Source organism: Megascapheus bottae, chromosome 6 (genome assembly GCF_031878675.1).
Source record: "Megascapheus bottae isolate mThoBot1 chromosome 6, mThoBot2.hap1, whole genome shotgun sequence".
In the NCBI taxonomy this organism is placed as follows: domain Eukaryota; kingdom Metazoa; phylum Chordata; class Mammalia; order Rodentia; family Geomyidae; genus Megascapheus; species Megascapheus bottae.
The window spans coordinates 77,427,462-77,438,649 of NC_143514.1; the positions used below are offsets into that span (position 1 = coordinate 77,427,462).

At 59.3% G+C, this 11,188-nt stretch overlaps 1 protein-coding gene across 1 annotated transcript; it reads left to right on the top strand.

Annotated features, from left to right (window-relative positions):
• The first annotated feature begins 270 nt into the window (after positions 1-270).
• On the top strand, positions 271-6,337 carry Fbxo2 (F-box protein 2). The gene is made up of 6 exons (XM_090335822.1): positions 271-409; positions 3,688-4,065; positions 4,293-4,422; positions 4,498-4,593; positions 5,634-5,772; positions 6,018-6,337. The coding sequence occupies exons 1-6, from the start codon at positions 388-390 to the stop codon at positions 6,150-6,152; spliced, it is 900 nt and encodes a 299-aa protein (XP_090191948.1). The 5' UTR covers positions 271-387; the 3' UTR covers positions 6,153-6,337.
• The last annotated feature ends 4,851 nt before the right edge of the window (positions 6,338-11,188 follow it).

Sequence of the window (11,188 nt, forward strand, 5' to 3'; positions counted from 1 at the left end):
GCCACCTAGCCCTCCCCCCAACTCTGCCTAGGCCGGCGCCCCGCATCCTCCGCTAGGCCCAGGCGCCCTTACTCGCCCCCCTGCAGCCACCCCAGGGGTCCCCCGCGTCGGGCTGCCCGCACACCATCGCCAGTTTCAAAAACCGACTCCTGACTTTTCCTGACCTCCTGGTTCTTCCCGGGAGCCAGCAGCCTCGGGGGTGCGCGGGTGAGGGGGTGCGGGGCGCGGGGCCGAGGGCGGGGCGGGGCGAGGCGGGCGCGGGGCCTTTAAGAGGCGCGGCCGCCGGGACCCGGCCAGACGCGGGCAGCGCCTGGGACTCGTCGCCGGCCGGCACTCGCGGTCCGCAGCGCTCGGCTCCTCCTCCTCTAGCGACAGCGCTCCGCAGCGATGGACGGAGACGGGGACCCAGGTAGCTGCCGCCTGGATCCAGTCGCTCCGGTCCGGAGGGGAGACGGGGCAGGCGGGCGAGAGCCCCCAAGAGGGTCCGCCGAGCGTGTGGGTCCCCGAGATCCGGTGCGCAAACTTCCATGCGCCCAAAGCCCAGGACGCAGCCCCCGGAGCGCAGGCTTCCGTGTGGTGTCGCGGTCGGGCGGGTGGCTGAGAGGCGACCGGCTGGAGGGAGGACTCCCGGGTCCCACAAATGGCACCCGAGGCCTCACGCGGGCCGGCTTCCAGAGGGTGCGGGCCCCCCCCCCCGACGACGACTGGGATGGAGATGCCTGCAAGCTTTTACTTCCAGCAACTTCTTCCGTACGCCGGCTCCAGTCCCTGGGCGGCTTGAATTCCTGCAGGCTTTGGGATTTACTCCCGGCCTCGAATCCCCCCTCCCAGTCCCCTTCTTCTGGGCTTTCTTCCTCTGGAGGGGCTGCCCTTAGGCTGGGTGGCGGGATGTGCAGTGGGGGGACCAGGCTAGGGGTGAGGCGCAGTCCGGGCTGGTCTCGTTGAGTGCCCTGGGCTCTCGGGACTGCCCAGTCATCTTTTCTGGCACCAAAGACCCCTTCCATCTCTCTCTGGTGGCCCGCCAGGCCTGCTGAGTCAGGGTGAGGACAAGACCAGCCTGCCCATCACCCACACCCCTTCTTTCCCAGCCCCAGAGATGCACATTCAGGTAGCCAGCCCTTTTTTCAGTCCTGAAACCCCAGCTCCTCCAGTCTTCCCGCCACTCAGTCTGGCCCCCATGCAACTGGGGCGCCAGAATGGGCTTGTGATTTTTCCCAAGGCCTAGCTATTCCCTGGACTCCCGGGTCCGGTCCGATCCAGGTAAGTGAATCATCCCAGAGGCCGCTTTCAGAGCCAGATAACTTTCCGACAGCAACAATGTGGGGACTTGTGTGGGCGAGAGTGGGGGCTGGGAGCTGTAACTGGATCTGGGGCCTCAGTGCCAGGCCTGGGGGCCAGGAGGGGGGACTGAGTGAGGTGCACCTTTTGGGGAGCATCAAATGTCCAATGGGGCCAGGGCAGGGCAGGAGTGGTGTTGGAAAGAGAGGACACTGGACCTAGGTCCCCAGAGAGTTGTGAGCAGCATTTCCCTCCCAGCCCAGGGTCTGCCTCCTGCCACCTCCCCAACTTCCAGACCTGCTTCTACCATCCCCGTGGCTGTCCAGGGCCCCCTGAATTCCTCTTCTTGGGACTGGGAGTGAGGGGTACCTCCTAGGCTACCCAGCGTGGCCCTGAGTCCTCCCCTCAGGCTCTCCCTTCTTCTGAGATACTGGTAACTTGGTATCTGTTTACTCAGGGCTTAGATGGCCCAGATGAGGTGGGCTGGAAGCCAAGAGCAGGTCCAGCCTGCGCAGACATCAGCCCAGGTCTTGGAATCCGAATGGCCTTGCCTTTTCCTCTGGGGACTTGAACCACAGCATCATTCCGATGCCCTAGAACAATGGTCACCCCCTGTCGTAGATGAGGAAACAGGTTTGTGTATGGGAGAAGGAAGGAGTGAAGTATTCCTTTCTCAAACACCTGTATTTCTCTTTTTGATAGATGACTGCTTCCTGGCTCCTGAGTCACACAGAGTGGCCAGCTGGGGACAGTTGGGACTTCCATTTTTCTCCTCATTTCTCTCCAGTCTTTAGGTCCTCTTGTCTCCTTCCCTAATGCTGGCAGGTCAAACTTTTAACAAATCACTTCCCATCTCAGAGCCTTAGAACACTTTCATCTACACAATCAAAACCATAATCATACCTAGTAATTCAATGGTTTACTTTTAGTTGCATCAGGGCTTGAACTTGTGGCCTTCCATTTGCTTGGTTTTCTTCCTGTCCTGGTGCTCTACTACCTGAGCCATGCCTCCAGCTTTACTTTTTGGTGATTATTTTGGAAATGGAGTCTAGTGGGTTTTCCTGTCCAGGATGGCCTCAAACTGTGATCCCCTGTATTTCAACCTCCTGAGTAGCAAGGATGTCAGGCACGAGCCCCCTGTGCCCAGCCTCAGTGAATACTTTTGTTGGCACTGTGACAAAGTTGGCCTTGGAGCCAAACTCTTCTGGGTTCCACTGTAGACTCCAGCTCAAGTTTTGTGGCCCCTTATCCTTTCACCTGTCTGGCCTGTTTCCTCACTGATGAACACAGGGACACCCTGGAAAGTGGTGCGGTATGAGGAAGTGAGGGGCAGTTGAAATGCTTGGAATGGTGCCTCAAGCTTGCTAAGTGCCCAGTCAGCACCCTGGGGAGGGAGCAGTTCTGACCTCGAGATCAGGCTACCCCTCCAAGACCAAGGCATTTATCAAAGGACTGCACCCAAGGACAAAGATAGGAAGTACTTTAATTGCCTTTGAACCTGGACTTGAGAGCCTGTGGCCTGTGTGTGTGTGTGTGTGTGTGTGTAGGGGGGTGCTGGGAAGGCTTCCAGAGGAGGAGGGGGGGGGGAGTAAGTGCCTTGAAGGATGGAAGTATCAGAACAATGCTTGAGCCAGACACCAGTGGCTCATGTCTGCAAGCCTGGCCCGGAAAGTCTATGTGACTTTTTTGTGTGCGTGTGTGTGCGCATGCACCAGTCCTAGATCCTGAGTTCAGGGCTTGGATGCTATCCCTGAGCTTTTGTATTCAAGGCTACTGCTCCACCACTTGAGCCACAGCTCCCCTTTCAGCTTTTTTGGTAGTTAATTGTGGAGATAAGTTTCATGAATTTTTCTCCTTGGGCTGGCTTTGAACCATGATCCTCAGGTCTCAGCCTCTTGACGAACTAGGATTACAGGTATGAGCCACCAGTGCCCTGCTGTGGTGAGACTCTTCTATCCAGTTAGTCACCAAAAAAGCCAGAAGTGGACCTGTGGCTCAAGTTGTAGAGGGCTAGCTTTGAGCACAGAAGCTGAAGGACAGTGCTGAGACCCTGAGTTCAAACCCCAGAAATGCCCCGACACCCCTCACCCCCCAAATGACAACAGTGCTAGAGACCTCTGCCATCATCGAGGTGTGAGTTCTTTCTGTGGTGTGGCCTGGGAAAAGCCCTGGGCCTTAGTTTCCTCTGCCAAGGTCTGGGGCTTGCCAGATCTACCGGGGAAAGGCAGTTGAGTCATTTCTTCAGAGGAGGGGGTCCATCTGAGGGTGGGCTCCCTGGGCACTGGTACACAATAGCAGAATCTCTGGCTCGGCTGTGGTTGTCCCGGGATGGGGTGAGGACGGATCTGGGGTTTGGAGCGGAGCCAGGCTCGGGGAGTCAGAACCTCCCCCACGCTCCTCTTTCCGCAGAGAGCGTGGGGCAGCCGGAGGAGGTGAGCCCGGAGGAGCAGCCGGAGGAGGCGGAGTGCGCGGAGGGGAGCGCGGAGGAGGAGCAGCCGGGGGAGGAGGAGGAGGGGGAGGCGGCCGCGTACCTGGAGGAGCTGCCGGAGCCGCTGCTGCTGCGCGTGCTGGCCGAGCTGCCCGCGGCCCAGCTGGTACAGGCCTGCCGCCTGGTGTGCCTGCGCTGGAAGGAGCTGGTGGACGGCGCCCCGCTGTGGCTGCTCAAGTGCCAGCAGGAGGGGCTGGTGCCCGAGGGCGACGCGGCCGACGAGGAGCGCGACCACTGGCAGCTCTTCTACTTCCTGAGCAAGCGGCGCCGCAATCTGCTGCGCAACCCCTGCGGGGAAGGTGAGGCCCGCCGGCCGGGCCCGAAGCGCACGGCCCGGGGCCCAGCAGCCCGTCGTTAGCGCCCGGGCACCTTTGCCGGGGAGCTGGGGCAGGGCAGGCGCTGGGGACGGAGGCCCAGGAGGGAGACTGGGAAGGGCCCGCCCCGTCGTCCAGGGCTCCACGCCGCGTGCACGGCGAGGGCCCCCGAGGGCCCCGGTGACCAGGCTGGGCCTGTCACGTCCCCGCAGAGGACTTGGAAGGCTGGAGCGACGTGGAGAACGGCGGGGACGGCTGGAGGGTGGAGGAGATGCCTGGGGACAGCGGCGTGGAATTCGCCCACGACGACAGCGTGAAGAAGTACTTCGCCTCCTCCTTCGAGTAAGGGGGCCGGGGAAGGGGCGTGGGGGAGCGGGCGGGGGGCCGGGACCCCCACCCTGACCCCAGCTCCTGCAGGTGGTGTCGCAAAGCGCAAGTCATTGACCTGCAGGCCGAGGGCTACTGGGAGGAGCTGCTGGACACCACCCAGCCGGCCATCGTGGTGAAGGACTGGTGAGGGGCTCTGGGGGCGGGGCCAGGGGCGATGGGGGCGTGGCCACGACGGCGGGGCGGGGCCACGGCGACGGGGCGGGGCCGGGCGGTGGGGGCGGGGCCACGGCAGCGGGGCGGGGCCGGGGGCGGGGCCAGGGCGTTGTGGGAGAGGAAAAAGTGGACATTCATCCTCTCTTCTGATATTTATTTATTTATTTTAATTTTCTTACTTATTTCTGTGCCGGTACGGGGGCTTGAACTTAGGGCTTGGACACTGCCCCTTCCTTAGCTTTTTCACCCAAGCCCTGTTTTTGTGGTCTATGGCTTGAACCACAGCAACATTTCTGGATTTTTGGTGATTCGTTTTCTTGCCTGGGCTGGTTTCGAATCCTCAGATCTCAGCCTCTTGAGTAGCTCGGATTACAGGTGTGTGCCACTGGCTCATGCTTCTCCTGCATTTTGAATGTTAGCACATACATGTGTGAGTGTGTGTGTGCGTTTGTGATTAGTCCTTCTTCCCAACAAAACGTGGTTCTGTGCCTTGACTGGAAGTCTGCATCTTGGGTTTAGTCCTTGAGTCTGGATCTTGGACCCAGTCGTTTCTTCTTCTGACTTTCTTTCTTTCTTTCTTTCTTTCCTTCCTTCTTTCTTTTTTTCCTTTCCTTTTTTTTTTTTTTTTGGTAGATCGTGGGGCTTGAACTCTGGGCCTGGGCGCTGTCCCTGAGCTCTTCAGCTCAAGGCTACGTCCCTGCCCCTTGAGCGACACCGCCACTTCCGGTTTTCTAATGATTAATTGGAGCTTCGAGTCTCACAGATTTTAGTGCCCGGGCTGGCTTTGAACCTTGATCCCAGATTTCAGCCTCCCAGACAGCTCGTATTACATTGCTACCGCGCCTGGCTCCTTCTGATTTCTTTATCTGTGAACTGGAGTCATTGGTTGAACGTTGGCCGGTTAGAGCTGCTGAGCTGAAAGGAGCTTAGATGGAGGGCAAGTCCCAGAGGTGCTCAGCAGGTGCTGCTTCATCCTCCCCTCCCCTTCTCTCCCTTCCCCTTCCCCCCAGGTACTCAGGCCGCACCGATGCCGGCTGCCTGTACGAGCTCACGGTGAGGCTGCTGTCGGAGCACGAGGACGTGCTGGCCGAGTTCAACAGCGGGCAGGTGGCGGTGCCCCAGGACAGCGAGGACGGTGGCTGGATCGAGGTGAGACGGTGGGGCCTGGCGGAGGGGAGGAGCTGGCGAAACCACGCCCACAAGCGTCGTTGGGGGCGGGGCCTACACGCGAAGGGCGTGGCCTCGCTGGAGGCGGCATGGGGGAGGGCGTGGTCTTGCAAGGGGCGAGCCTGGGTGGCGAGGGCGTGGTCTGCGGTGGGGCGTGGCCTCCACGGGGCGTGGTCTCGGGACCCCTGTGGTTGACTCGCCCTCTCCTCCCCTCGCCCCGCCCCCAGATCGCCCACACCTTCACCGACTACGGGCCGGGCGTCCGCTTCGTCCGCTTCGAGCACGGCGGGCAGGACTCGGTGTACTGGAAGGGCTGGTTCGGGGCCCGGGTGACCAACAGCAGCGTGTGGGTGGAGCCCTGAGCGCCCCCGGCCCCAGCCGCCCCGGGGATAGGCCTTGACTTAGTCGGTAGTGCACCCTCCCGCGCCCCCGGCGCCGCCCGCCCGCCCCGGCGCCCGCCCCGGCGCCCGCCGCCGGGCCTGCTGCTGAACCCCACGCTCTAGCCGCTGCCTGCCTGCGGGCGGGCGCCCAATAAACGCTCTTTGTCCACGGGATGAGTGAGTGAGTGAAGGACGGCTGGATGGGCGCCTCCCCTTCCCGCCCCGTCTCGGAAAAGTACTTGGTGGGGTTCCAGCGGATCTCGTTTCCAGGGGCCCCGGGCCTGGTCTGGGGCCAGCGAGGCCTGGGCAGGCCGCACACAAAGGCTGGGGTTGTGCGGCTGAGGAGGGGGGAGCTGGGCCCGGCGCCTGCCCGGCACCGAGCTGCCCCGACCCGGGCTGGGGGGGGCACCGGGGAGGCCGGAGGGTGGTGGTGGCCTGGGAGGGAGACGCTGTCCCGGGGCCCCTGGGCTGGGTACTGGACCCAACAGGAGACATTAGCCTTGGGCGTCGTGGGTCATTTCCAATCCCTGTCCAGAGGCCCGTGGCCTGGGGGGCCCTGTGCCAGGCTATGTGCCCAGCCACTTGCTTCCTGGAACCCCCAACGCTCAGTGACAGGGGTGGAACGAGGGGTGCCCTCAGACCACCTTGGAACTCTATGAAATAAGGCCCAACCTAGTCAGGGGGCCCCTAGGTGCTGGCCAGGCAGGGTGCATTCCTCCTCTCATTTCCTGGTGGGGTCCTGGAGTGAAGGCTTCTGTCCCAGGAGAGTGAGCAGCCTGGCCACACAGAGGCTGTGTCCCCCCCCCCCAGGTGTCCCCCTGGTCTAATGGGGCAGAGGCCTGCTGTGGGCATCCCAACCTGACAGCGAGGACTAGCTTTGTTCTCAGGAATCCACAGACCAAAGCCAGGAAGGCAAAGCCCCTGCCCCAGGACCCTGCTGTGCCTTCTCCAGGATTCCAAGTGACAGGTGTCACTGGAAGATGGTGCTTTCAGGGGGTAGGGGTAGGCATTGGGGGGGTCATTCCTTGCGTGTGGAGAGGACCACTGGGCCCACGGAGGAGGCTGGACTTACAGCATGGGGAATTTAGAGTAAATCTGTCCCAGGCCTGGATGTCTGGGCAGAAGTGTGGAAGTGCTGCAAGTGGGGGGTGCATCTGAATTTGAGGTCCCCATGGGCAGGGAGGGGAGCTGCCAGGACTCCAGCTGGAGATGGCCTGCAGGAGCCAGTATGCGGCTCTTGAGAGGGGAGGGACAGGGCTCCCCACAGCCAGGTAGGCAGGGAGGGTGAGGTAGGTGTGAGCCTGCCCCCAAATAGCCACCAGAGGCTGGGTGTTATGCCCCAAGGCTGCCTGGCCACGCCCCTCCTGCTGTCAATCAGAGATGGGGACGGGGAAGGGCTTCACCATCAACCCCACTCTGCAGGAGGAGACTGAGGATAAGAGACACTTGTGGCTAGGGACAGAGTCCTCAGGGAGGCACAGGTCCCAGTGTAGGGGCATCTGCTCCACCTGTGCCCTGAACCCTTGACTGTCGTGCCTCCCATCCACTGCTTTACAGAAGACCGAAAACAGTGTCCTTTAAGGCAAAATCCCCAGCGTTGTCCAGCAGAGGGCAGCCCCGAGCTCTATCTGATAGACAGCCAGAGGCCCAGGGGCCAGTGTGTTCCCTGGGCCTCCTCCTGACTCATTAATAGTTACTGAGCACACGCTATGGAATTTACAGTTTAGAAGGAGAAATGTAAATACAAGAAATCAAAGTTAAAAGGCACAAGATGAAAAAAAAACCCACAATTACCTACATGATATAGCTCTAATCTACAAACCAGCACCACTCTAAGGTTATAAATACATATATATATATGTACTCATTCATGTGTCACAATAACCTTAGGAAACACATACTGTTATATTTTTCTGTCTTTACAGATGAAATAAAAAGCACAGAGAGATAAAGCACACAAATCTAGGTAATCATTCATATAAGGAGTTAGAGATCTGAGGATGAAGTTCAAAGCCAGCCCAACTCAGGGAAGTCTAGGAAACAACTTGCTCCAATTAACCATCAAAAAGTCAGAAGCAGAGCTGTGGCTCAAAGTGGTAGAGAACCGGCTGTGCACAAAATCTCAGGGACAGTGTCCAGGCCCTGAGTTCAAGTCCTCGGGCTGGTACAAAAATTAGAAGTAAAATTCTACTCATGCAGGAACCTCTACAGTAGAGTAGAATAAACAAAGGAGACATGAGGGGGAACAATATTTCCTGGTCAAGGTGACCAGACCTATCTGAAGAGTTGACACTAGGGTTGGATGGTGAAGAGGAATCAGATGAGTCAATCTGTGGAGTTCTTCAGGAGCAGCATGTGCAGAGGCCCTGGGGCCGGAATGACTCTTCTTTACAGATCAGAAATGCATGGCTGGAGCAATGAACTTGGGGACGGAAACAGGCCACCCAGAGAGTCCCTCGAGGACCCACTATGGGCTCTGCTCTCTGGTGTCAGGGCTGTAGGAAGTAGACGGTGTCAGATTCCAGGAGGGACAGATCTTTGCAGGTGGGGAGGGCTGACAGGAGTCTCCTGTAGTAAGTGCTTGTGCTCATTGCATCTACTCAAGGGTCCCCTCTAGGGGGCAGAGAGGGAACCATGTAGGTGTTAGAGCTCATGCAATGAAGAGGCAGCTCAGGTGTGAACCAGGAACAAAGATGGCACCTGGGGCCCATTGAGGGGGGGAAAGGGAGGGGCTCTCAGGAGAAGAATAGAGGGCTGGAGAGCTGCAGGTGAAGGGGGCGGGGTCTTCTGGGCCATTATGTCTCTGGGGCTGGGGAGGTAAAAGCTAGTCATAATAGATTCCTTGCTGGGCACCTTTGTTTTACCACTTGGTTTAGCTGTTGTTTAGCCATGTGGTAGGGGACGAGGTCCTTTTGCACCTGTTGGGTTGATTTTCCTCCCCTGAGAACCTGCATCTGTCTAGCTGGTGCTAGAACTCAGGGCCTGGAGCCCTCACTCAGCTTTTCTGATTGGCCTTTGTGCTCAAGGTAGGCGGGCAGGTGCTCTACCATTGGAGCCACACCTCTGCTTCTGTTTTTTGGTGGTCAGTTGGAGAGAGAAGAGGCTCCCGAATTTGCCTGCCCTGGCTGGCTTTGAACCACAGTCTTCAGATCGCAGCCTCTTGAGTGGTGCAGGTGGCAGGCCAGAGCCCCTGCTGCCAACGCGGTTCCGCTGTTGACCACGAGGTGGCAGTGTTGTCAAGGCGCCCTCCCCCCCCCCCACCCCCAGGCTCCCTTCTCAGAGGCGAGATTCGAATCCGGGCCAGGCCTGTCCTCCCGGCCTGGGCTTTGCAGCTTCGCTTAGCCCCAGGGTCTTCTACAGGACAGGGACCGGCTGGCTGGTGGTATTCAGCCCTGCACACCCTGGCCGATCGGATCCTGCACGTCTGGTGAGTAATGACTTCTCTATTTTTTCCTCCTCCTGTAAATTAAACCTAATCTTGTGTTGACTCTGCAGAACAAGGAGAATAATGCAGAAGATTAAGATGAGATGGTATTCGTTCTCCAACAAAAGCCAATTAATCGTCAGCAGGATTATCTCCCTGAGCCAGCCTCTATCGGCCGTGTAGACCAGGCAGGGGAGGGCGGGGTGGGAGGAGAACCACGGGCTGTCTCTGATGCTTCAGCTGGAAGCCTGTGGCAAGGCAGCAGGAAAGACTGCAGAGAGATGCAGGGAGGGACTTCCTGGATGAGGACCAGGTCTGGAGCCAAGGAAGGAAATGGGAAGAGTGCAGATCCACCACTCACATCATGCTAGAAGGCTTGGGGAGGGGGTGGGGGGCCCTGCACAGACACACAACACACTTGCAATCTCACCTGACAGCTCGGGTGATGGGGTCACACCCTTGCCTTTTGGGCGTGAGCTTTGGTCAGTGGAGCTGAGTGCTGGGGTCTCCAGACTCTTCCTCTGGTTTTCCTCTCCTAGGGGTGGAGTGGAGTCTCTCCCGGCTTTATCTGGCTTCGCCCCTTGTCCTTGTCTGCAGAAGTGGCTAGGGCCATTGGATGCTTCTAGAGGCCAGCAGGCCTGGGGTCCCAGCCCTGCCAGACTGTGGGGGCCCCAGGATGGGGGAGGAAGGGGAGGTCTCCGGACAGATCTCCTTTCCCTGTGCTTTGCCTGCTTACTCCAGCTGTGCAGGAGCAAGGCCGGGCTCAGAGCTTTGGGCCGCCTGCCACCTGCAGCCCAAGTGGGATGTGAGGCCCCCCTCCCGTGTCCCAGCCCACCCTCCTGGGGGCGGCACAGAGTCCCGGCTGGCCCAGGCTGCTTCTAGCAAATCTCTGTTTCCAACTTGAAGCAACTCTCAGAAGGAGGTGGGGGGCTCATGATTTTGGGGGACCCCTGCCCCCTACCCAGAGCTGCCTTCATTTCCTGGGATCCCTAAGCTCTGTGCCTCAGTGTCCCCTGGCTCCAGTCCCTGGCGAGGAGTTTCACCTCGGCTCAAACCAGCAGCACAGAGACTGCATGTGGGCCACAAAGCAAGCACCACGGCAAAGCCGGGGCCCCACTGAGGCCTGTTGCCCCGGAATTGGGGCCAGGGTACTGACACGGCGAGGAGAGCAGGGCCCTCACAGACCTGCAGCCCCGTGAATGCATTCCACAGGCTTGCCAGACCCTGTGCAATTCTCTGGAATGCAGAAGTGGGGCCTCGTCCCCCAATTACTCACAGAGGGAATGGGTTTCCAGCACCTGTCTCCTTGTCTGTAGGAGCTCGGCCAGGTGGCCTTGGTTTCTTCGTTTGTCCTGTGGAGACACCCTCCCTGCGCTGTGGCAAAGAGCAAATGTGTTACTCTTCATCTGGCCTTTATATGAGAGGTGAGTTGTGGGCAAGGTTGTGAAAGAAAGGAAGGAAGGCTGGGCACAGTAGCTCATGTCTGTAATTCTAGGTATCTGGAGGCAGGGAGTGAAAGGATCACAGTGGGAGACCAACTCGATTACGAAGGCCCCCATCTCAATGAGCCAGGTGGGGTGGGGTATATCGGTAG